The following is a 22,789-nucleotide window of genomic DNA, read 5'->3' as shown; positions in this document are numbered from 1 at the left end:
TTTTTTTTCTTTCTTTTGGCAGGACACTTGCTGCATTACAACTAATTGGACTGGTGTCAGACCAGCACTTTCCTCCTCCTCAACAACAAATTGTAGAATAAGCTGCCTCTTGCACAGCCTTAAGCGCAAATTAATCAGCTAATCATCTCTTGTCTTCTCCCCAGTATACAGCCTATTAGCATTAGGGAAGACTCTCTTGTCTCTTTGGTAGCTCTCCAAGCCATGCACACTGACAATGATTGGTAGTTTTAAGGATGAGGATAAATACTGTAATTTACTTTCAGCACCCCAAGTGCAACCATCATCTATCTCTCCATCCCTCTGTCTTTCCCTCACGCACGCGTGCGGGGACAGTGCATATAGAGCCACACTGCAAGGCATGTGCTTGTTTTAAACACACTGACCAAACAGCACACAGCTGATAAGATGGGACCCACTTGCAGGGAACAGATAATGTTGTTAAACCTTTAAGCACGGACCTTATGCTTGTTCAGCTGCTCTCCACTCGTTCAGGTGTTCCACCCTCTGTAATTTCAGCGTCTAATTCCAACTTATTTTCTTCAAGGGGAAGATATTCAAGTGATTTAAAGTCCAGCATAGGACACTTGTGTGCCTTGTTTTACATAATGAATCGGGTCAGTGATGCGGAGTGATTGTACAGCAACAAAGAGAGTGATCTCTTAACTGCATTGTTATTCTTGTGATATGCGCGCGCCTGTTCTGCACCAAAACCAAGATGTCGCGTTTGTTGCCTCCCGGAGAAACACTGGGGCAGTACTATTCATGAGACGCTCTAAAGGGCATTAAACACCTTCCAGCGTCTGTGGTCTCTCCCTCACCCTCCGCGCGCGCCTGTGCGTGCGTGTGCGGTGTGCATATAGGTAATAAGCTGCTCCGCCACTGCGCAACGATGGAGCTATTGCAACGATGGAGATGACGCAAACAGACCCAGCTCTCCGAAAAAGTGTTTCAAGACGAACATGGCGGCAACTTAACCGCGGTCCAAGATGACAATGGCCAACAGGAGGAATGATTCTCGGCTTTCCGCCCAGGCACGGGACAGAGAAAGCAGTCAGCCTGCATCAAAGCGGCTCGTCGCTCTCCTTTAAGTGAATCTGCAAAGCGAACGGCGGCTGACGCGCAGCATCAGTACCGAGAGGCTCGCAACAGCTGGTCTCCCTGCGCCCCTGACGAGAGAACAAACCCGGGGAGGGACGGTCGGGAGAGGGGGGCATGCGGTCAAAGAGGACGCCGTTTCCCCCCGGAGAGCCATGGAGAACCGGGATGCGGCAGCGCAAAGCTTAATCTGTGCGGCCACGCTAATTGGATCGGAATAGCACCGATTGCTGCGGGCGCGATAGTGGAGCGCCCTGGACCGGCGGAGGCACGGCACCCCACCGTTACAGAGGAGAACCAACCGGAGTCCATCTCCCAACAAGTCAATGAGTATTGTGGCAGAGCAGCCCCCGCGGTGGAGTCGGCCAGGGCAGCACTTTCCTAAAATATGACCAGGGGTGCTTGGATGCGTCGGCAGCATGACGAAGGCTTAAAATACTGGTTTGCACCCCGAGAGAACGAGAAGCCATTTACCGAGTCGGAGCGGGCCCAGAGATGGCGACTGTCGCTGGCCTCTCTGCTCTTCATCACCGTCCTGCTCTCTGATCACTTGTGGTTCTGCGCCGAGGCGAAACTGACGCGAACCCGAGACAAGCGGTCGGACGAGGGGCTTGCAATCACGGACATGGGCGAGTACCCAAACTCCCTCCACCAACACCAAACCCCAACATCACCTGACCCCGACCGTCTCGCCAGAGAGCAAGATGTTATTTTTCTAGGGAATTCTACCAAACCTCTGTGGCGAATGGACACCTGTCACCCAGACAGCCTGTCCAGAGACTGCTTTAATCTCACGGACGTGGAGACCGTGTGCCTCGGCCTCTCTGACGGAGGGGAAAAGGGGACACAGTTGGCGTACGTGGATCTAAGCGATTTGTACCTTTCTTTTTGTAATTCCTACTCACTTTTGGATTTGTTTAACGGGTTTACGAGTCCGGGCGATTTGAATTGCACCCTGAATATGACCATGGGGATGGATCGGCTGGGATGTGAGTGCGTGCGGGCTTATCAGCGTCTGGACCAGCGGGCGGAGGAGAACTACCGGGAGTTTGAACTGCTGGTTCAGAAATACGAGACGGATGCATACTCGGTTAGGACGTGCATGGAGGAGTGCAAGGTAGGACTAACGCGGCCAGGTCTCTCTCTCTCGCGCGCGCGCGCGCGTGCACAGGAGTGATTTTTAAGGGGGTGGGTTCACGATTGTCATGGCAACCATCGGGCATATCTGTCAGTCTAGTGGTATTTATTTTTCAAAGAGTTGAGGCGACCAGCAGAGCCTTCACTGCATCGCTTGGCCTGCCTGGGTTTTTCTGCAAATACGCAGTTGCATATTGGGAAAATGGCATGAAGAGCTCAAAATACAGGTCCACACGTCCTCCTGCAGCCCATCAAGATATTTCTTGTTTTTCTCAGTTTTCTGGCCTTGTGAGCACGTTGCTTTCTGTGTGAACTGTGACTGTGGAAGCAACGTTTCGACATTTGGATTATAGTTCAGGTTCAGCCCTGTGAAATGATCGAAGACAGGGCCTGTTGACTATTACACATTTCAATATTGTTAATACCACTCCAGTGAATTCTGCTCTTAATCCAGGCTTTGCACTTGTTCCAACAGCACAGCAGCAACACAGCACATGTCTTGAGCTTTTTCCTTGTCGGTCATGGAGGGTCTAAATGAGACTTTTTGCCTTGTTGTTCGAGCGTGCAGCACAGTATACCAAGGTCAACATCATCTATAGGCACAGCAATGCAATGCACAATAAGCCTTGTGTTACCTTTGGTGTTAAATTGTATTCTGCTTTGGTGAACAATGTAAACCTGCAAAGAGAAACAGGGTGGGGATACATTGTTTGAATTACTCTTCAATATATTTCATTTGTTGTGCACTGGACTGTTGCAGATGCTCGTCTCTCCATCACTGGTGCTGCATGCTCTTGTATTCACTGTCCATGGTGCTGAAACGCAGCCAACGCTCTCTCAGCTGTGCGTGTGTGTCCATGTACCTGTGTAGCTCTGCATCCATCTATTTGCATACATATTTTCAGTTAGTCTAAGGTAGTTAGCTGTACTGACACAAAGGTCATGCTCTACCTGATTTATTTGACTATGTTTACTAAAGGATAGTCTCCTCAACCAGGTCTTCCCACATCTAAATTAGGCGTGTTTTCTTGTTTGGCTTAACACCCTCTGGAGATATAAAATATGCAGTGTAGGGATTTTACATAGACATGACTGAGAATCAGTGGTATGGAAACTGTGGAAGCTACTGGGGGTGTGGGAGTAAAGCCTCACAAGGACAGCGGAGATTTATGATGTCAGCCTAGCTTGTACTATACCTGGCAGAGGTATAGTGCATGCGTCATTAGACTGCATGCACCATATAGGTTCATTTTCATTTTCCACTTTGGAGGTGACATATATTTGTGTTTATTAGAAGCACAGCACAAAAGATTCTCGCATCAGAATCATCAGAAGGAGTGCAGTTGCTGTCAGATGTGTTTAAAGCCAGGCGAGCAGCATAATCTCTCAAAGAGCAACATAACAGAAAATGAGCTTTGAGAAGCAGGAAATTTTCCCTCAAAACTGCTGTCATAAAGATCCTGCTATCTAAACTCATTTCTGCATAACAGATGTTGTACAGAGACAGATGGTCATAGTACAGACGTACGAACACTGATAGCCCGTCTTTGCATTAAATAGCAGTATTGTGATAACATACCAAGGAAATGCATATGCAGTTTGCTTATTGTAAGTTATTCTCATTGTTATACACTTTTTTTCTGAGCGTGCAAGATTATACATGCAGCTTATATGGATGTGACAGTATTTCTGATGACATGCTACAGCTGCTTCTCTGTTTTTCCATCCAAACAATAGCACTCTTTTGCACTCCTACTCTTTGCTAATGTAATAAGACTGAAGCAGGGCTACTGAAGCCTTTTAGCCCCGCTCGCCAAATCTGAATTGCTAATCTGTTTCAGTGTTAGTGTGACCTTTGTGAGAGCACAGCACCCCAGGCCTGCATCTCAAGCCATGGCTTCCTGAAGAACCACTCTGCTGGACAATGAAAAGACATTATACAACTTGAAGTCATAATTATTGCTACTCAGCCTTATCGCTCCTTTTGCTCTAATTCCCATGCTCCGAACAGTTCCTTTACATTTACAACAGTTTTGAAAGGTTCTTTTCTTCCCACACTACCAGAATGAGCATTGTAGCGTCATTCTGTGATCATTAATAGAGTGAGTGAGAGATAAATATGGTGGCTTTATAGCAGGAAATTGGGTAAAGCTATAAGGAGAGGTAACACTGGATTTGGACTCTTAGTGAATAGATAATAGAAGTACTCACATAATACAGGCAACAAAGTATGGTTATCACACAAGCCTTAATAAATAATGTAAACTGATGTTAATATAGTTAAAGCCATAGGTCGCAATGTGAAAGCACCCTGGTTAGCTTTGCTGATTGACAGACTAATAAAATACCCGACTATTTGTTTGCATGTGAAAATGAAATGTAAATTAAAAAGATAGCAATACGTTTATCTGAACATTGGGTTAAACATGTTTTTTTTTTTTTTACAAACAAAGGTATCACTAATGTGCCAATAAAACCTTACAAAGCTAAGCAAAGGATCACAAACAGAAGCTAGAAATTATATTGAATACTACAGATGTCATATAACGCCACCAAAGGCTTAACTTAGTTTATGAAACAAATGGTCTTTTAATACAATTCATTGGTGATGAGATGTAGTGGTCAGTTTAAGCAATAAAATATAATAATAATAATTATTAATAATAATAATAATAATAATAATAATAATAATAATAATAATAATATGTAATGTATACTCATAAAGCTGATGAACCTTAGTTATTCAAATAAGTATCTTCTCTCATATTGTAAATGATAATTATTTTCGTATCTTTGTTTGACTCTACAATTTAAGAAACATTCTCAGTGGTTTAAGTGATAAAAACATATCTTTAAATTAACTAAAATAAAAAGGTCAGAAGAAACAGCCGTGGAGGAGCAGTCAAAAAAAGGAAGGTTGAAGTCGCTTCTTTTGACTTTGGTATTTAACCCAGAGTCTCTGCAGTATCAAAGCGAGCACAAATCCCACTTTCACTGTTGGATTAACGGTCTCAGTCATCACTGAAAAAGCAAAATGGTGAGGACTAACAACGGTGAAGGATAACTTCCACTTAGCACTGCGAGTCCGGGGTTACTGTTATTGCTCACGGTGGCTCCTTGCTGCAATAACCCGTCTGACTGAAATTGCTTTGCATCAACCACTGTGAAGGGTGTTCATCTGACCTGTGATTGTCTGCTATGGATATTCAGAGGATGTGCTGTGGCAGCAGAGTCCAGTTTTTTGTTTGCCGTTACTAGTTTCAAAGCTGTTTCAGGACCAATATTAGCCTGGTGAGGATCTCCATGATAACTTGGAGCATCTGCTGTCCGAATGAGGAAAATAGCAACATGGAATGTAAAGATCTGAGGTGAAAAGGAACACTCCTAAAGGAGACAACGAAAACATTGAGGAAAAACCTCAAACAACCCTGAAGTCCACACACCTCTCTGTGTTATTGTCTGTTGAAACTTGACCTGTGCGATTTATTTTCATTTACTGAGTTGATCTTTCCTGTGTCCACTCTTCTTTCATTATCAGGGCTTTGACTGGCCTCCATAGGACTGTAGTGCTCATGAAAAGTTTTAAAGTCTGTAACACACACAGCTCGTCTGCGCGCGCACACACACACACACACACACACACAGATCTACACATCAGACTACAGTTACTGCCTGGAGCTGCTCACACTTTACTCCACCTGCATGTCACAGAACAGGGTGCTTATCCTTCCTGTGGGTAGTTTGTCCACACAGTTGTCGGCTCTTTTGTTTCCTTCGCTTCAGGTCAGTAAATTCTCTGCTGCTGGCTCGTGGCCTTGACAGTGGCTGTGTCGACCACCGTCTCCTCGCTCGCCTTCCATAGTCGCTTCATTGTGTTTCCCTGCAGCTGGTTATCTCTCTGTCTCTGTTGGTGCGGTGCCACCTGCCAGCTCCATAACAGGTCCACTGTGCTGCACGTTGTCATGCCTTTCAAAAGTAAATACCTCCTTCACCTTTTCGTACATATATATGTATATATATATATATATTCCCAAGCACAGTATTTTTTCCGGACCGTGCAGAAAAAAGTGATCACAAACACTTTTAAACACTAATTCAGTAGAATAAATACTTTAGTACATACATGATGGCATCACATTTTCTCAAAAGCATGTTTACTCAAGCTGTGGTTGCGTGACAACAGATAAACAGCAGGCCTGCAGCAACGCATTTCTCTGAGATAAAGTTAAACAGACTTGAACCCGAGGCTAAACGTGGCCTTGGTTCCACAGTATTCCCTCGCATGCAGAAGTCAAATAGTAAAATGTTTTGCATATGAAATATTGGAGGAGACATTTTCTCCAGGTAGGTTTGTGCATGCATGTGTGTGTGCTGTGTGTGTGCTGTGTGTGTGCTGTGTGTGTGCTTGCTTATCTGTCCACATATATTCAAGAAGACAAGAAGTGCATGACACAAGAGGGGCCCTGCCTGTTTTTTGGCGTCCAACATGCAGGGAACCATAGAAGTTTGTGCTTTTCAAGTGTTAAGATGTGGTTCAACACCTGAGGTTTGGATTATGTAATGTGTTATTCAATGTTTTGGACTTAATCTGCTAAAGGTTTTGTGTAAAAAAAAAGTAGCACAAACTTAAAATTGTGTGTGCATACACACACACACACGCAAAATGACACACACTTTGACAGAGTGGGTTTACCTTCATGGATATGGAATATCAGCTGTTAGTATGTAAAATACAATGTGATTAAAAACATTTGGAAGGATTTGCATATGTTTTTTCAACACATGTAAAACCTCATCCTTTAGTCGCGATGCTGCTGTAAGCGTGTTGAGAAGCATTTCGCCAGCTGGCTGACAGCAAATTTTATTTGCAAACTTCTTTATTTATTGAAATGCTCTGATAGGTTTGAGGATTTCCTCCACCCCTCACGTCAACCCCAGGGTGTCACGTGTCATTTTGTGCTTGTGTGACTCTGCGCCAGCAGTTCTAGTGCATGCAGGACACTGTTGCTATAGGTGATCGTCTGCAAAATGCACACAAACCAAATGTGAGTGTTTGTAGATTGTCATTACTCTTGGTCGTGGCTTAAATCGGTCTTTACACTGACATAATTATGAGGTGAAAAATTCAAATATTTATATATCAAAAAAAAAATCATTATATTTTGATGTAAAGCCGAGGTTTATTGTCAGACAGGCAGATAACAGACATACAGTGGCTTTTTGTACAGTAAGTAAGTCAGAAGGGTGTGCATGTGTGTGTGTGCGTGTGTGTGATTTTATTTAATCACATTGTATCATTGAGTTTGAGATTTATTCTTCAATAGAAACAGAAACAGGAGACGTTCATTATCAGCCCTGTATGACCGCGCAGTCCCATTCACATGCACATGTCACACACACGAGAGCCCCATGCGCAGTGTTTCCTGCAGGTCCAGACCTGACTGTCCCTTCCGGTGTAATTTAATTTGCACTCCCATAATTCTCTGCTTCTCTGGTGGCCGTGTCTCCGGGGCTCTGTCTCAATATGTCGAGCTCCGTTCTTCCTCTATCTGTCACCGCGTCTCTCTCTTTCACATCCTCTCCCCGTTCTGTCTTTTTCCCATCTGTGTCAGAGCTCAGAGGAACCAGCATCATGCATACACATGTCCAGTATCAGGCTCCGCATCACCCCCTGCCCCTCGTTCTCCCGTCCTTGTACGGTTCTTCCCATCGGAGACTTCGGTTTCTCTTCCTCTTGCCTCTTCCGGAAATATGTGGGTGTTGAGCCCTGTGTTTCGTGCTGGAGTGAGAGATACTGATCTAGGTTAAAGTCCTTTCCTTCCTTTCAATTACAGGCCTGTCCACACAGATCCATCCGTACGCTCCCCTGCCGCGCCTCTCTGGTGCTTTGCTTATTCAATCACCTTTTCTCCTTTATCACTCTCCATTTCTACAGGACTATTCCATCTACCCTCCCATTTAATTAGTTCTTCAGGTTGATGTGGTAATTCCACTGTAGCAACAAACAAACGCTGCAGCTGAAGCTGAACTTTAGTCGTTCGCTATTCATTCATTGAAACTGAAATTTGAACTCAAGGATGGAGCTGAGTGAAAAGATTATTTCCAGAAAGAAAATTGATTTTTGCTTCAAATTTCATGGCGGCCCACTGAATGAGTGGACGGCATGATCATTTTTGACCTTGGAAAGTCCAGGACCACTCCGAGGTTCACAAATGACGTTTTTTTACCAGCTCTTACTCCAAAGATGGACTCTATCCATTTGTGATGGTATTGTGGAGATTTTTTTTTTCTCTTCTTTTAGAAGCTTTGAAGATATCTTAGAGCTCATGCTTGAATATGGTTCCTTAACACTGCAGGAAATTTGTTTGATATGAATAAACGGTGTTTATCTTAAAAGTTTGGGGACCTCTGCTGCGAAGTATTTACACTGTGTTGTGTTGTGATGTGAAACGCCACAGATAACAGAAACGTCCATGGCTTCTGGATGTAAGGGAGCTGCTCTGCTGCAGACCGAGTTAAACCATCCATCTTCACCTTTATGCTGGTTTATCCAGTTCAGGGTCGTGGGGTGCTGGAGCCAATCCCAGCTAACGATGAGCGAGGGCCGTCAGGTCGCCAGTCCATCACAGGACAACCACACACACTCGTATTGACAGCTAAGGGCGGAATAGGATCTCCAGTTATCCTCACATGCATGGTTTTGAGCTGTGGGCGGAAACTGGAGACCGCTCACCATTTTCTTGCTGACTGCTGCCTCCACGCAAGGTTGTTGATGCAGCTTTTGGAGCATCTTGGGATTCAGTGTCTTGCCCAAGGACACCGTGTGACATTGGCAGGCGGAAACTGGGATCGAACTACCAATTTTATCAAAGAAAATGAGCTCTGGTCGCACCAATAATCCTTCATTTTCATGTTTAGCTGATCAGCTACAGACCTCTATAGTCACCAGTAATTACTTGAGAACTTTAGGAACAACCAAACCCTGTTTGATCAACCAATAAAGACATGTACTCATATTTTTTGACTGTTTTTACCATTTCAGTAGTTGTTATCATCATATTTTAGAATAAAAGCATCTTGAAACATATTCTATGTCTTCATGTAAATGTTGCGGCCTCCAATAATGTATTAATAGCCAATAACGTAATAACTTGCCAATACTGTCATAAAATATTGGCTGTAAATGTTGCTGTTGTAAATATTGGTTGTACAGTTTAGTGTTTAATTGCATTATTGGTAAGCTTATGGCGGCGATGGCTCAGTGGGTAGAGCAGGTTGTCTCTCAGTTGGAAGGTTGCCGGTTTGGTCCCCCCATCTGTCCATATGTCCAAGTGTGTGAATGAGTGAATGTCACTAACGTCATAAAGCGCTTTGGGGGTTATTAAATGAGTGCGATGTAAGTTGATTTAATTTACAATGTTTTTTGCATAATTAGTTTTATTAAATTTAAAGACTTTATTACTTTATGGGCTGCAGCAGATGTTGAAGGGTTAACGGAGAGGATTCCTGGATGTAGTGAAGGGGGACGTGGAAATGGTTGGCATCGCAGTAAAGAGAAGGGAGGAAATGGAAGCAGATGATTCACAGTGGTAATCCCTGAAGGGAGGCAGCCAGAAGATTAAGAACAGTTGTTAAAGAACTGACGCGCATGTTACTTCTTCCAACACACACTGCACTGACCTGTTGGACGTCCTGCACTTTAGTCTCTCTTCCTCAAATTCAATTAAGCCTGTGTGGCTTTTCTGCACAGCTCAAATAGATTCAGGGAAACTCCCTTTCATAAGCGCTGCCAGTGTTTGTTTCTCCCCAGGCAGGAGATAAGGGAATGCGTCTGTTTGAGAAGAACACAGCAGCTCCCCCATGGAAACGCCTTCTCGTCATCCTCTATTCCCCGTCGACGCAGCACAATGACACTGAACAGTTCTCTCCGCCGCCGCCTTGGCTTCGATCAGCATATCCGCGACCATTTCTTCCTGTAATTTGCCCACCTTTCATTCTGAAAGAAGCCTCCGTCACTTTGATAAAGTATGTCCTGTCTCTCTGATGCATGAGCCCGCGTGCCAAAGACTCTCAGCTCAATGGTTTGAGACAATTGTCCAACCCCACCCATATTCCAATAAACATTGCATTTAGAAAAAAAAAAAAAATTTATTTATTCATTTATTTCAATCAACTCAACAATATAAACAATTTTGGACTCCTACAAATGCACACTTTGCAATCTGTGGTTTCTCTCCTCTCTATCTGGTCTGCTCGGTTGAATGAGCTGATGAGTGGGTGATGTGTTATGTTTGATTTTCTGTGACAAAGTGAAGGGAGAGAAGGGGTGAGAGAGAGAGCAGAAGTGGCCCTTTAAATCTATACAAAACACATCAAACGGGGAAGGAATCAAATCAGTAAACATTAGGAATGTATTTGTTGCTTACCTAATGATACTGATAACGTCGTTACGCCAGTCGTCAGCAGGACCGACACGGGAGCAGTCGCTGTGATGCCGCACAGATTTTGCACTTGTGTCCACGATTTGGCTGACATCAGATTTATGCAGCGTGAGTTTCTGATGGTTGAAAAATAAAAACGAAGGTGAAAATGAAAATGAATCAACAGTCAGTAATATTGAGGCACTAACCTTCAGAGCTCAGAAGCTTTAAGATATGGACTCGCTGCCATGATGCTCCAGTGAATTTCATCTTCGTATTCAGCTGTTTATTCAGTTTTTGTGCATAACAATGATCAGCAGAGCCAATTGTTTACTCAGGGAAGAGAGATTTGCTTTTCAATAGACTGAGTCATCGATAAAAATGGGATCCATTTAATCAGAACTCCATTGAAGCAGCGTCTTGGAAGCTATTTTTAAAGCCGGAAGTACAAGTAGGTGCTATTTGGGCTTTATTTTTAGAGCTTCAGTGATGTTTTGCAGATTGGAAGGGATATATGAAGGAGTCAAGGTCTTCTGCTTGAAACCTTCATATATTTGTATGAGCAGTTTTATGCAATTTCACCACAAACAACAGCAACGATCGCAAAAACCACACAGACTGATGTCACTCAGAGTGACTCCGATAAATGTGCACGTCTCTATGTTCTGCTGGAAGGTGTCCAGGCTGACTGCAGCATTTTGTCACCTCCCCCGACTCGACTGCAGTCAGCAGCTCCTGTCCTCTCTCCGAGCCGAGGATTCGTCTTAAACAGGTGGACACTTTTCAGTCATATCAATCCACTTCCTGCCTGGGCACTTTGCTCACTTGTGTGACGAGCGTTACCTCTTGAAGCTGTTGTGCTCAGACCTTGGGAGCTTTTCAACCTAAACTATAAACACAACAACCCTATCGATCCTATTTTTACCATCATGAGAGGAGACCTAAAAATATTTATTAGATAAGGAGGGTGGCTACATTTCTCACACTGCACTTTCCAGAAAAATAATATAATGAAAGACATGCTTAAATGAAGACATTTTTGCATATTTAAAGGGTTTAAATTCACTCATCTTCCATTGCTTGCCTTTCTCTTGTGATTTATTGTTGGAATAAAGCAATATATGTAATATATTAAGCTGTACACATGATCTAATTGTTGATCGATGCAAAACCTTAGTGGTGCAGGAGTGAAAGGCAACATCAGGCGAGCAACGAGCAACAGTTCTCAGGTGTTTTCTTGTTTGCACTGTGAGAAGATCAATCTCATAAAGAGCAGGAGGAGAATAAGAAATCTGCAACAGCAACACAGAAGAAGCTCCAGTCAGAGCAGGGAGACAGAAAGCAGTGACAGTTCTCAGACTCTGCTGACATTCTCACATTACTGAGTCATCAGCAGCAGCAGCAGCAGTCGCTCACAGCATGTCCTAATTCAGAGGGAGCATAGCAGAACAGAGGAACACACACACGCACACACACACATGTACATGCATTCTGTCTCATGACTATAAACTCATTCTTTACTGTACATATAAAACATGAGCAGACGCGCTGTGGCTCCTGAAAACACGCACATGGAGCTGGAAGCTGAGGCCTGTCAGGTGACAGACGCAAACGGGAGAAGGTTGGAGGAGAGAGGGCGGTGACAAACGAGCGGGTAGATTTGAGGAAATACCTCGTGATGCGTGCGGCGCGATGAGCTTGTGTCAGACGGCTCCAGCATCCCCTGACATACTGTATTTTCTCTGGGTTTTTGTACAAACAATCGATTTGAGCACCTGGTGCTACGTAATCCTTTCCATTTTAATCAGCCTAGTGTTTCTCTCAATGAATTTGCGTGTGTGTGTGTGCGTGCATGTTGAATGAGGCCACGTGTGTGTGTGTGTGTGTGTGTGTGTGTGTGTGGACATGAGCGCGTTGTGGCACGTGGTGGCACTATGTTGTAATACTTTCCACTGTCAGTGGGAATAAAGGAAGAGCTTTAAAGCAAGAGCTTGACGTTGTGACAAATATTCTCCTTTCCTGAAATGCTGTTCCTGATTTATCGCTCTCTTCTGAGTGTCTGTTGAGCAGAGCGCTGCAGCCGCATGGCTGTAAACGCCGGACGTTTCCTGAAAGGTTGAAAAGTTTAATGTCTGATCAAGCATCGCTTTGCGTTCAGACACCCGACTTCCACACCCACTCTGTGCAGCTGAAGGAGCCGATCTCTCCTCACGTTGGCCAAAAGGCAGGATCAACGCAGAGGAAACACACAAAAACATCCGCAAGGAATTTAAAGTAAACTAGCGGGTTTGTTTTGGGTTATGGAATGATGAAACTGGAGTATTTTGAGAAAACATGTGAAGGCACAACAGCTAGTCTGTACAACAACGTGCAACCAGTTATGTTTTAGTGTTTCTACTATATTGCATATTTAATCTAAACAGCCTTACCAAGCATGAATTTACTTTTAACTTCACAAATTCATACATAGGAAACATGTAAAAGTGTTAGTTTACCAGGCTGAAATTATGGAAACTGTAAAATTGAGTTTGTGCCTTATTATCAACTCAGAATGGTTTTTTTCTCTGGCTGCACTTTGTGGACCAGCGGTGCAGTTTTAACATGACGAGGTGATAATGCAGCTATCTCTCCCTCTTCTATGGCATAACAAGGGTGAATATTTTTTTTTATATCCATTACTGATGATTAGAACTGAATGAAAGAAAATACAATAATCCATCTCAGAGGATTAGAATGAAATTTGAAGTTTATTAAAAAAAAGAAAGAAATTCTGGGAAAAACCCTGCAAATAAATATTTAGACCATAAAACACTAAAAGCCTCCAGTAGAAGTAATGGAAATTAATTTGTGTTGTACTTCTCCCAGCCCTCATTATGAAGCCGGAGAGGATGATTATTCACATCATTACTCCAGTGGCACCTAGCAACCGGCTCGCCACCCAGGAAGCCTTCCTGTGGCGGGACGTGAGTCTGGCGGTCCACAGGAGGAGTGTGTTGAAGCTGCGCTGGTGTGTATCCTCATCCCAACACCTCCTCGGGTCTGACAGAGTAATCTGATTGTGGCCGGAGTCGGGAGGTGGGGAAGGGAGGCGGGTTATTGATGGGTACAGATAGAACATGGGAAAGGAACAAAGCAAGACAGAGGAGGAGCGGAAGGGAGCTTGACCCGACGACGAGGGTCTTATCAGCGCCTTTTCTTCGCGGTTTTTCACCCGCTGAGTGTGTGTCCGTGTGTGAAGGGGATGGATGGTGGAGGGGTGAGCACGGTTTTTCACCTGCTGAAGTTCCCCGCTTTGTCGAAACCTCTCTTGTCCATTTGTCAACGGCAACAGTGTCACTCTTCATCTTTTTACTCAAGCGTTCCCTCCGTTTCCCTTTCATCTCGTTCTTGATATATTCCTTCTAATTTTTTCCCCCCACTTGCAAACCACCTTTGTACATGAATGGCGCTCTTGGCCTGTTCTGACTTGTCTCTTTTCATGGCAGTGGCAGTGACAGCCCTTCACTGATCCCTGCTTAATGATTTATCCATCATTGACTTTAGAAAAAAAGCTCAGTTTGAAGTGGAACGCTGCTTTTGTTTGCTTCAGACTCCTTTTGATACTGTATGTCTCACAGACTTAATTTTTTTTTTCTTTTTGCTTTATATACAGTTACACAAGCATGTTTAATCGCAAATGCTTTGCTCATATACATCACTCAAGAGCGTCCAGTAAAACCAGGAGAGCAACATCGCTGGCAGCAGTTTCACTAAGAAAGGTTTTGTGTATCTTTTATGCCCCTTCACCAAACCTTAGTGGGAGCAAATACAATGGACAAAGCATTACATTATACTTTGAAGTTATATTTTCTGATTAAAATATAAATGTTGATTGTGTACAAATGTAAATTCACGAAAAGAGTGGATTCAGAGAACGGTTTCATATTCTGTTCAACCGGAGAAAATGTACTTGTGTTCATCTCTATTTGGAAACGGCATCATTATTTCCTCCTCTAGCCATACACTTCCTCTATCTTGCAACATTTACCACAGACAAACAGCAATAAACAAAAAAACGGTTAGCTAGGACTCGTATCCCAGCACACCTCAGGAGCCGACAGTGCTTTGTTAATTTTAAGAAAATAGGAACACGGGTTTAATGTTCCTGATTCATTTCTGTAGTGCTCTTTTAGATCCCATTTGCGCAACATTTTCAAAATAAAATGGAAAACTTTCATTGCATTTCGGGTGTCTGTTATCTCAATGGTGTTCAGACATGGCGCCCACTTGTGGCAAAAAGGTGAAAAATATACTGTGTTCAGCGTTTCTGCGGTTTCCGTGCAAATAGACGTGGTTTTCCTGAAACAAAAATACCAGTACAATGCATTTTCATTTGCTCCGTCTTAAAGATTTCTGCTTGTTTTATCAGCTGCTTACACGACTTTGTTCCGTGAAAGTCACTGCCTTGCGTTACTGTGTCCACGTTTCCTGAATTCAACTGAGCACAAAACTTCAAGGGTAGAAATGCAGCTCACTTCGTAATAAAACTTTTGACACACAGTCCCTCTCTGTGCACGTTTCCTCTAACCTGCAGGGCGTGCATGTGTTTTAGTGGAGATATTGGTTTTTCTTTGTAATCCCATGGGAAGCCTGACCTCTGTATTGACATTTTCTCAGCACTGTCATCTCCCTTTACCCTTGCTCCTCATTTTCTCCTTGCATATATTGCATATTATTCCTTTTTTTTTTTTTTTTTTTTATCAAGGTGGCTACCCATCAGACGAACGCTGTCCCTGTCTGTCACCTCCTCTTTCTCCCTATCTCTCCCATATAGTCCTAATCCTCACATGCAAGCTCTTAGCTGGATAAAGCTGTCTTCAATTCCCTCTTTTTATGGCGGGATTTACAACAGTACCCCCTTTACATCCCCCTTTTAGCACTCTTATGGTAGTTTTCACTGCGACAAGGTCAAGCTCTTTGGAGTGCATGAAATTCAGTTGCACCATAAAAGGAAATCTTTTCTTCTTCGATAAGATAAAAGTTCAATGTTGCTGGAAACAGTGGAGTATTTTATGCTGAGCTGAAGTCATTAGTGTGAATGCGTTTCATCGGCATGGGTGGTGTTTCCTGTCTGTTCGTGGTCGGACTGGCTGGATTGGCAGCCGCGTAGCAATAAATGTCACCTTGACTGATCCGCGTTGTTAAAACGTCGTTATATTGAACTATAATGCAACAGTCTTGAATAGAAGTGCAGCCAAAGAGCGACTTGCTGGCCAATGATGTAAAATTTGTCAAATGCAGATCGATCACCAAAAATACTTAAATTAAAGGAGGCCTGATCCACTTTTTTTACATATCTATAATATTGGACTGACTGAAAACGTGAACTCTGAAAGGGTTACATCCTTTAACCACGGTAGAGCTGAGCGGATAAGAACTGGTCAACTGTATTGATCGGTCATTTACATAACAACATGATGTCCCACTCGCTCCACTGCAAAACGAGAAGTAATTGATAAAAGAGTCGATCAAGATTTGGATTGATAAGCAGAGTCAGTAATGGCAAAGATATCGATCATGTCTTATCAATTCCTCTTCCTGATGTTAATGGTAGAAATTATTAATCATGAGTTCACACATGTTTGCGATTGGCTGGAATTCAGTCTGATGCTTAATCATTAACCATCGAACACAGAGGTCTGCAACCTCCATGACCAATCAGTCATCTGGTTTTGTTTCTGTGTTTTACTGGAGTAAATTTTGATATTATTTCAGATATTATGTTAGCTCTTTGGCTTTTTCTTGCCATTTTAGAATTTTTTTTAATATATTTTTAGCAATTTTAAGCCTTTTTTTATTCTGTTTTTATTAATGAGGATATCTAATTTGGGCAAGATGTGAATTATCTGAGTAGTTTTTCGATATCTGAGTCTTCATTGGTTTGTTTTTGTGCTAAGCGCAGTGTTGGTGGGAGGCCAGATCAGACCTTTGTATCTGTGAATGGGTGTGATTGTGTGATTGAGTGAACTGAAAAGTGGTGAGAGGGGAAAAATAGGAAGAGGGCGACTTTCACAAACTGACTCATTGATTTCCATTTGAAAGCATGGGCGAGTTTCTGTATAGAAAAGATTGGGAGGAGGAGTCATGAAGAGAAAAGGAAGACACGGGCTGTAAAATGGAGACGAGTGGCGAGGGGGGCGGGTCCAAGGTTGTCAGAGGAATAATACGGATGATTATTTAAAGGGAGAGCGTCGGAGGCACGTGTGGAAGACGGCCGAACAAACAGTGGGAGGGGTGCTGCTTGTGGGAAGTGTCAGGGCGCGACCTTCCACCTCCCCCACCTCTTTCCGGATTGATGCCCTGGTTCAGGAGATCCAGATGCTCAGAGCACAATTCTGGCAAAGAAAAAAAAAAAACAAAAAAACAAGCCATGGTGATTGATTGAGAGGGAATGGAGACGGTCATATCCTGTACAGAGGACACCCCGACTATTCCTGACAGGATGATTCTCTTCTCTCCTTCGTCTCTTCTTCTGTCTCAGAGGGTCTGTTTATTCACCTCCGCCAACACCGTCTCTTTCTTTTCTCCTGACTTTTCCAACCAGCGACGGAGCTCCAAGCATGATAATCTTAATGTCTAGAAAGAAGTCTGTCTTTTAGAACATTAACCTCCCTGACAATAGAGACGTCGCCGTGCTCTCGCCTGACACACACACACACACACACACACACACAGATAGCACTGTGCAATAACTGCTGTTGTGACAGGCCTGTCAAACAGCACTGAGCCGCCGTCTGACAGCGGCGGGCTTCCCTCAGCATCGTTACACACTTCCACATCTCTTTATCCAACCACTTCACCTGCGTGTGGGTCTTTCTTTCCCCGCCGTCAAAACCTTAAGCAGTGTATTTCTTTCTGTAGTGTTTCAGCTAAAGTTGCTTGAGGTTTGTTTATGAGAGGCGATTCAAAGCAATGCTGGGTACTTTCACGTCAAAGATAAAATGCAATATGGAAACAGAGTAGAATGCTGAATGGAGGTGGTCTTCATGTAGATGTAGGTCATAAACCGTGTGTGTGTGTGTTTGCGTGTTCATCGGTGTGTTCTTTTGGATTCAGGGCCCTCTCTGGACTGAGGTTTGTCATGTTACAAAACAATAATAAGTCGCTAAATTATGTTTTATGAAATCGTTCATCGAAAATCAGAAGCAATACGGTGGTATTAATAGTTGGGAATCAATAGTGGAGGGCACTCCTACCTCCCAGTGAGAAGGTCCCAGTTTGCTCCACTTGTTCTATGTGTGGTTTGCATGTTCTCCCTGAGCAGGACCAGTCTGATGATAGCTTAGATCACCCTGTGTGATTGACTCTGGTGTGAAAAATAAATGGATAGATTGCTGATCCAAACGTCTTTACTGGAGCATCCCTCACTGCCTGTCTGAGTTTCTGCTCGTGCGACACTCACTCCTGAAGCAGCAACAGACGCCGTGCGAAACCGCAGAAAGACCACGATCACATGCAGAACACAAGATGCTATTACTGGCCTTTGCCGGCGAAACTTCAACCCCATTTCAGCGTGTGTGTTGATGTGTGTGACTGTGATTAGAGTGTGTGCGTGGCGCTCGTGTCGGTATGTATAACAGCGTTGCTGTGTGTTCTTGGGGCTCAGTGTAATCACAGCTCTAATCTGTCGGCCAGGATTCAGTGTGTGGGTGACATTAAAGTTCTCATTAGCACTGTAACTCAGCACCAATGTCACTGTGAAGACACCAGCGACACATCCACCGCGGAGACGTCTACCCAGTGTGTGTGTGTGTGCGTGTGTGTTAGAGAGGAGAGTGTAAAGGCCTGAGTTAACAGTTTGAATGATTCCTCACACCCGCTTTCCTCATCTTCTTTTCTTAGTTATTAATGTGCTGGTGGCTTCATTACTCATGGTGACAAAATTAGATAAACAACAGTACACAGCTGCTTCAGCTAAAGAGGATGCGCTTTTAAAAAGTACTTAGGAAAAAAAACTTTGTGAGGAAACCAGAATGAGGTTTTTTTCTCGCTATTTTCCTTATAAAACCCAATTTAAAGATTTAAAGATTGCATACTATTTATAATATTTTCAATAAAGAGAAGGGAATGTACCATCAGAAAAAAGATGGATTCTTTGAAATGATTGTATTGTAGTTTTTAAAACTGTTGAACAATCTATACGGCAAATAATCATTTCCGGAATGTGTCCCGATCCCCTTCCACCGTAATCTGATTACTTCAGCCTCACATGCTGCACTGTGCCTGACCAGCCCTTCCCACGATGCATCTCTTGTAGCGAGACTGAAAAATCGCCACAAGGTCTGCATGAAAAACTGGCATCTTTCAATATGGAAGATTACTGCTGCACAATATGTCATAAAGAAGCTTTGCGATAACCGTGTCATTTACAATAAATACCTTTAACCTCAAATACCTTTGAGTAATTTATGTTGGTTAAAATTGTTCTTTTCTCATTTATTCAATGAGCTAATCACAAATTTGGGGAAAGAATCTCATTTTGTCTTCTGTCATGTTGAATTTACAGAGCGTGAAAACGATAAGCTGCCCTTCATTCAGTTGTAAAATGTAATATGTTTGTGATATATTGTGCTTCCCTAAAGAAAAAGCATTCCAAAAGTTCAGTATTAAAGATGACTTCCTGATGCGAGACATATCTTAGTTAAAGATGTGTTTTTCTCTATAAATACGGATTTATGGTCTGCCTGTGAAGTAGCTTTAATCAGTGTGAAAGTGTTTAATCCCTCCTTCCATAAAGATAATGATATGGAGACCAGGGGAGGGTACATCCCCCTATTCCCCCAACAAATCCCAACCTGGAAATAACTGAAATATGATTCACACGGATGAGCAGAGGCATCTCACTGCCCCACAAAATAAAACCCATCTCATAAGAGTCATATTTGACGAGGCTTATGCTGACTAAGGCTTGATGAATGATGAAGAAAAAGTAGAGAAGAGGAATGGTTGAGAAGAAGGAAGAGATGAGTTGCTATGGTAACAGGAAATGGGTTGAAACTGAGTGGAAAAATGTGGCGTTGATCTTTTTATTTCGTGAAAAAGCAGAATGAACCACCTGTAAATACTTCTCTAACAGGCATTTGGACTGGGAGCGCTCCACGCCTAGAAGGCCCGGGCTGTTTCTAGCAGCGGGGATGTTTAGTAAAACAATGTGAGAAGTAGGTCAGGATGAGACGGGGATGCTGAACTCATGCCTCTTCTGTGTGAAATCAAATGTTTGAACTGATCGGTACATATAACGCTTAACATTGTCTCTTTAACATCGGATACAGGACAGGATTATGCCAGCATGCTAACTGAGAGAAGTACAACCAAATAATGTGAACATGCAGTAGGTCGCTATACTTCAGCAGGGTTTCTAAACCTTTGAAGCTGTAAAATGAAATCCACACCTCATCGAGCTGTTTGACACTGTTCACACAGAACTGATTAACTTTCATTTGGCACAGAGCGTATATCCATCATGGTCATTTAGTAATGTGAGGATGGAGTCAGTCCTCTCTGGACTCTGAAATTCAGATCAGATCTATCATGCTGCCAAATAGTCCCTTTGCATTTTTTTGTTTTTTTTTTTTATTTTTCTTAAATGCACGTTTGGTGAAAAGGCAGCCAAAAGTGAAAGAAAGAAAAGGAGTGTAAATGTTGATACAGATCCATCAGTCTTGTCTCTTGTGTCCTTGGTGACGCAGATCTGCAGTTTTCCTGCAGCAGGCAGAGGAGTGAGAGACTGAGACAGAGACCACTAGAAAGACAAGAATACATTTCAAGGGTCAGAGGCTGAGACAAACACTGAATCTCTGAGGGGGGGGGGGGGGGGGAAAGAACATTCCACACCTGCTGCTGGAGAAATCCCTTTTTCTGCAGGAAATGGGGGTCTTTGATTTTCATTATGCAGCATTCTCTCTTCAATACCAGCACTGCTGCAAGCACGGAGCTCACAAATTCTGCCTTTTTATTTGTTATCTGTTAACATAGCGAGATCTCCACTGGTGTGGAGATAGATTTATTTTCTGGCCTTTGTGCTAAACTTATTTTCTGTGTGTGATGATGTACCCAAGTGTGTTTGTGTGTGTGTGTGTGTGTGTGTGTGTGTGTGTGTGTGTGTGTGTGTATCCGTGTGAATGCAGTTAGATTTGTTTATCTATACTGGTGGGGACATCAGCCCGATGGCACACTGACTCATGGGGAATCAAATTATGTCCCAAATCAATGCACTTTTGCAAAGAAAAGAAAGAAAGAGAGAGAGAGAGAGAGAGAGAGCGAGAGAGAGAGAGAGAGAGAGAGAGCGAGAGAGAGAGAGAGAGAGAGAGAGAGCAACTCAACGGCTTCTTCCTACTGCAAGGATAAAAAATGATGAAGGTCCCCAAGAGGAGGAAAATACTGTTTTTGTTTTTGGGAATGACATTAACCCAGAAGGCATGAGAACAGCGGGCATCCATGTGTGATTTCTTCTTCGATATTGAGACATGAGTGTCCTCGAACCCACGGGGACTCACGTCATCAGGGGGACAAACTTTGAGATCTTCCTTCAAAATTAATCAAATATTTTTAGGGTGAAATCAAGTTCAGATGGTGCAGAAGTTAGCACTCTCCCTGCACAGCAAAAAAAAAAAGGGTGTTGGGTTTGAGTCCCAGCTGGGCTTTTCTGTGTGGCGTTTGCATGTTGAGTGAAGATGGACGGATGACTTGTTTGTGTGGACAGTTGAGTCGCAGCACTTTCTGGTGAAGCCCTGTTTCCAGGTGAAGGGTAAAGATTCAGCGACTTGCCAGTTTAAGGGGAAGCCTGAAGGGATTTCATAAAGAGACCGGCTGCGTTGAAAAGCATCCACAGCAAGGCTGATGTGTAGAAATATTGTTCTTCTCCGGTCGGAGTGAATGAGAGAGGTTCACTGAGTCATGCAGAGATGCTGATTACCGCCACTGTATTTTATCGCCGCGGCACGCTGAGTGGTGCTTGTTCTGCCGCAGCATAATTACACTTAGGTCATGTACACTGTTTCTGTTAAAGCATGCAGGCGGTGACACGCTGTAACCATTCAATTTGCTCATGCTACACACACACGCACGCACACACACCTTTACAAATTCAGAGATGTGATAAAACATAAACTTCCTCATCGAGATTTAAATGCAATTAAGAAACTATTTAGTTATTTTTTTGTTCTTTTCCTGCTGTCATTATGAGACCAAATGAGATATTTAAGACGTAAAAAACAAAAGTTCATTAGTCGTGTCCTTTCAACACGCTGTCTCAAAGTTTTAACAAGCAATTTTTAAGCTCAGCCTGGCAAAGTGGGTTTATAAATAGAGTGAAAATCTTCCCTAATTAATAAAGGTTAATGCATTAATGTATTCAAGATGGAACGCTTAATCCTGCAATATAAAGGCATTCGGTTGGAATTTCACTTTTAGTATGTTTGATATCAGTTTTTGTCAATATTTAATGTAGAAAGTGACATATAATTTCACACAGTCTATCTGTGCCCATAACAAATGTGTTCTTAACCAATATAACATTTTATTCTTCATCCTTTGCTATTAATACATTCATGCATATAGATAATATGTGACTGATGATGAAGATTTTCCTGGAACGCTGTTTAAAGATGAAAAGGACTCCGGTTGTTTCACAGGAACGATGAACATGCGCACTAGAAATCTGATCTTTAACCGATTTCTGAAGTACAATCATGTAAACAGCATAATGTAATGGGCTTTATTAAACAAAGAGAGTTGTATGATAGTTGATTAGTATAATAACAGTAATAATAATGATAATAATAATAATAATAATAATAATAATAATAATAATAGTAATAATAATGACAATAATAATGATAATCTTGAGTGAAGAAAAACATTATTTGATTTTAAACAGGATGAAAACCCTCAACACAGTTAATGCTTAAAGGAATACTCCGAAGATTTTGGACCCATGCCCTATCCCTATCATTTACAAAGTGAGATAAGCTCATAAATACCTTTTTTGTGTCTGTTCGTCCAGTGCCTGGCTAACAGCTGTTAGCAGTTGACGAAGAGACAGAGCCAGACTGAGAAAGTGGACATAATCCTCCTTC

The 22,789-nt window shown here is 42.8% G+C and overlaps 1 protein-coding gene and 2 long non-coding RNA genes across 4 annotated transcripts in view; 2 read left to right on the top strand and 1 right to left on the bottom strand.

The window, feature by feature from the left end:
* The first annotated feature begins 896 nt into the window (after positions 1-896).
* The window catches only part of nalf1b (NALCN channel auxiliary factor 1b), an 87,634-nt gene continuing 65,741 nt past the window's right edge, over positions 897-22,789 (top strand). Inside the window, exon 1 of one of the 2 annotated variants that reach the window (XM_030111470.1) lies at positions 897-2,233. In XM_030111470.1, the coding sequence (XP_029967330.1) occupies positions 1,505-2,233 (729 nt within the window). In that variant the 5' untranslated portion in view covers positions 897-1,504. The remainder of the gene's footprint in view (positions 2,234-22,789) is intronic. The other variant, XM_030111469.1, reaches the window with a different exon arrangement.
* LOC115402866 (uncharacterized) overlaps positions 1,104-22,789 on the bottom strand; it is a 24,339-nt gene continuing 2,653 nt past the window's right edge. Inside the window, exons 2-3 of the long non-coding RNA XR_003933168.1 lie at positions 16,726-16,732; positions 1,104-1,115 (exon numbers count right to left, since the gene is read on the bottom strand). This is a non-coding gene — a long non-coding RNA (uncharacterized LOC115402866). The remainder of the gene's footprint in view (positions 1,116-16,725; positions 16,733-22,789) is intronic.
* The window catches only part of LOC115402865 (uncharacterized), a 14,021-nt gene continuing 7,280 nt past the window's right edge, over positions 16,049-22,789 (top strand). Inside the window, exons 1-2 of the long non-coding RNA XR_003933167.1 lie at positions 16,049-16,160; positions 16,204-16,208. This is a non-coding gene — a long non-coding RNA (uncharacterized LOC115402865). The remainder of the gene's footprint in view (positions 16,161-16,203; positions 16,209-22,789) is intronic.

Source organism: Salarias fasciatus, chromosome 16 (genome assembly GCF_902148845.1).
Source record: "Salarias fasciatus chromosome 16, fSalaFa1.1, whole genome shotgun sequence".
In the NCBI taxonomy this organism is placed as follows: Eukaryota; Metazoa; Chordata; class Actinopteri; order Blenniiformes; family Blenniidae; genus Salarias; species Salarias fasciatus.
Note: the sequence above shows the minus strand (reverse complement) of the source record. Positions and strands in the feature narration are given on the sequence as shown.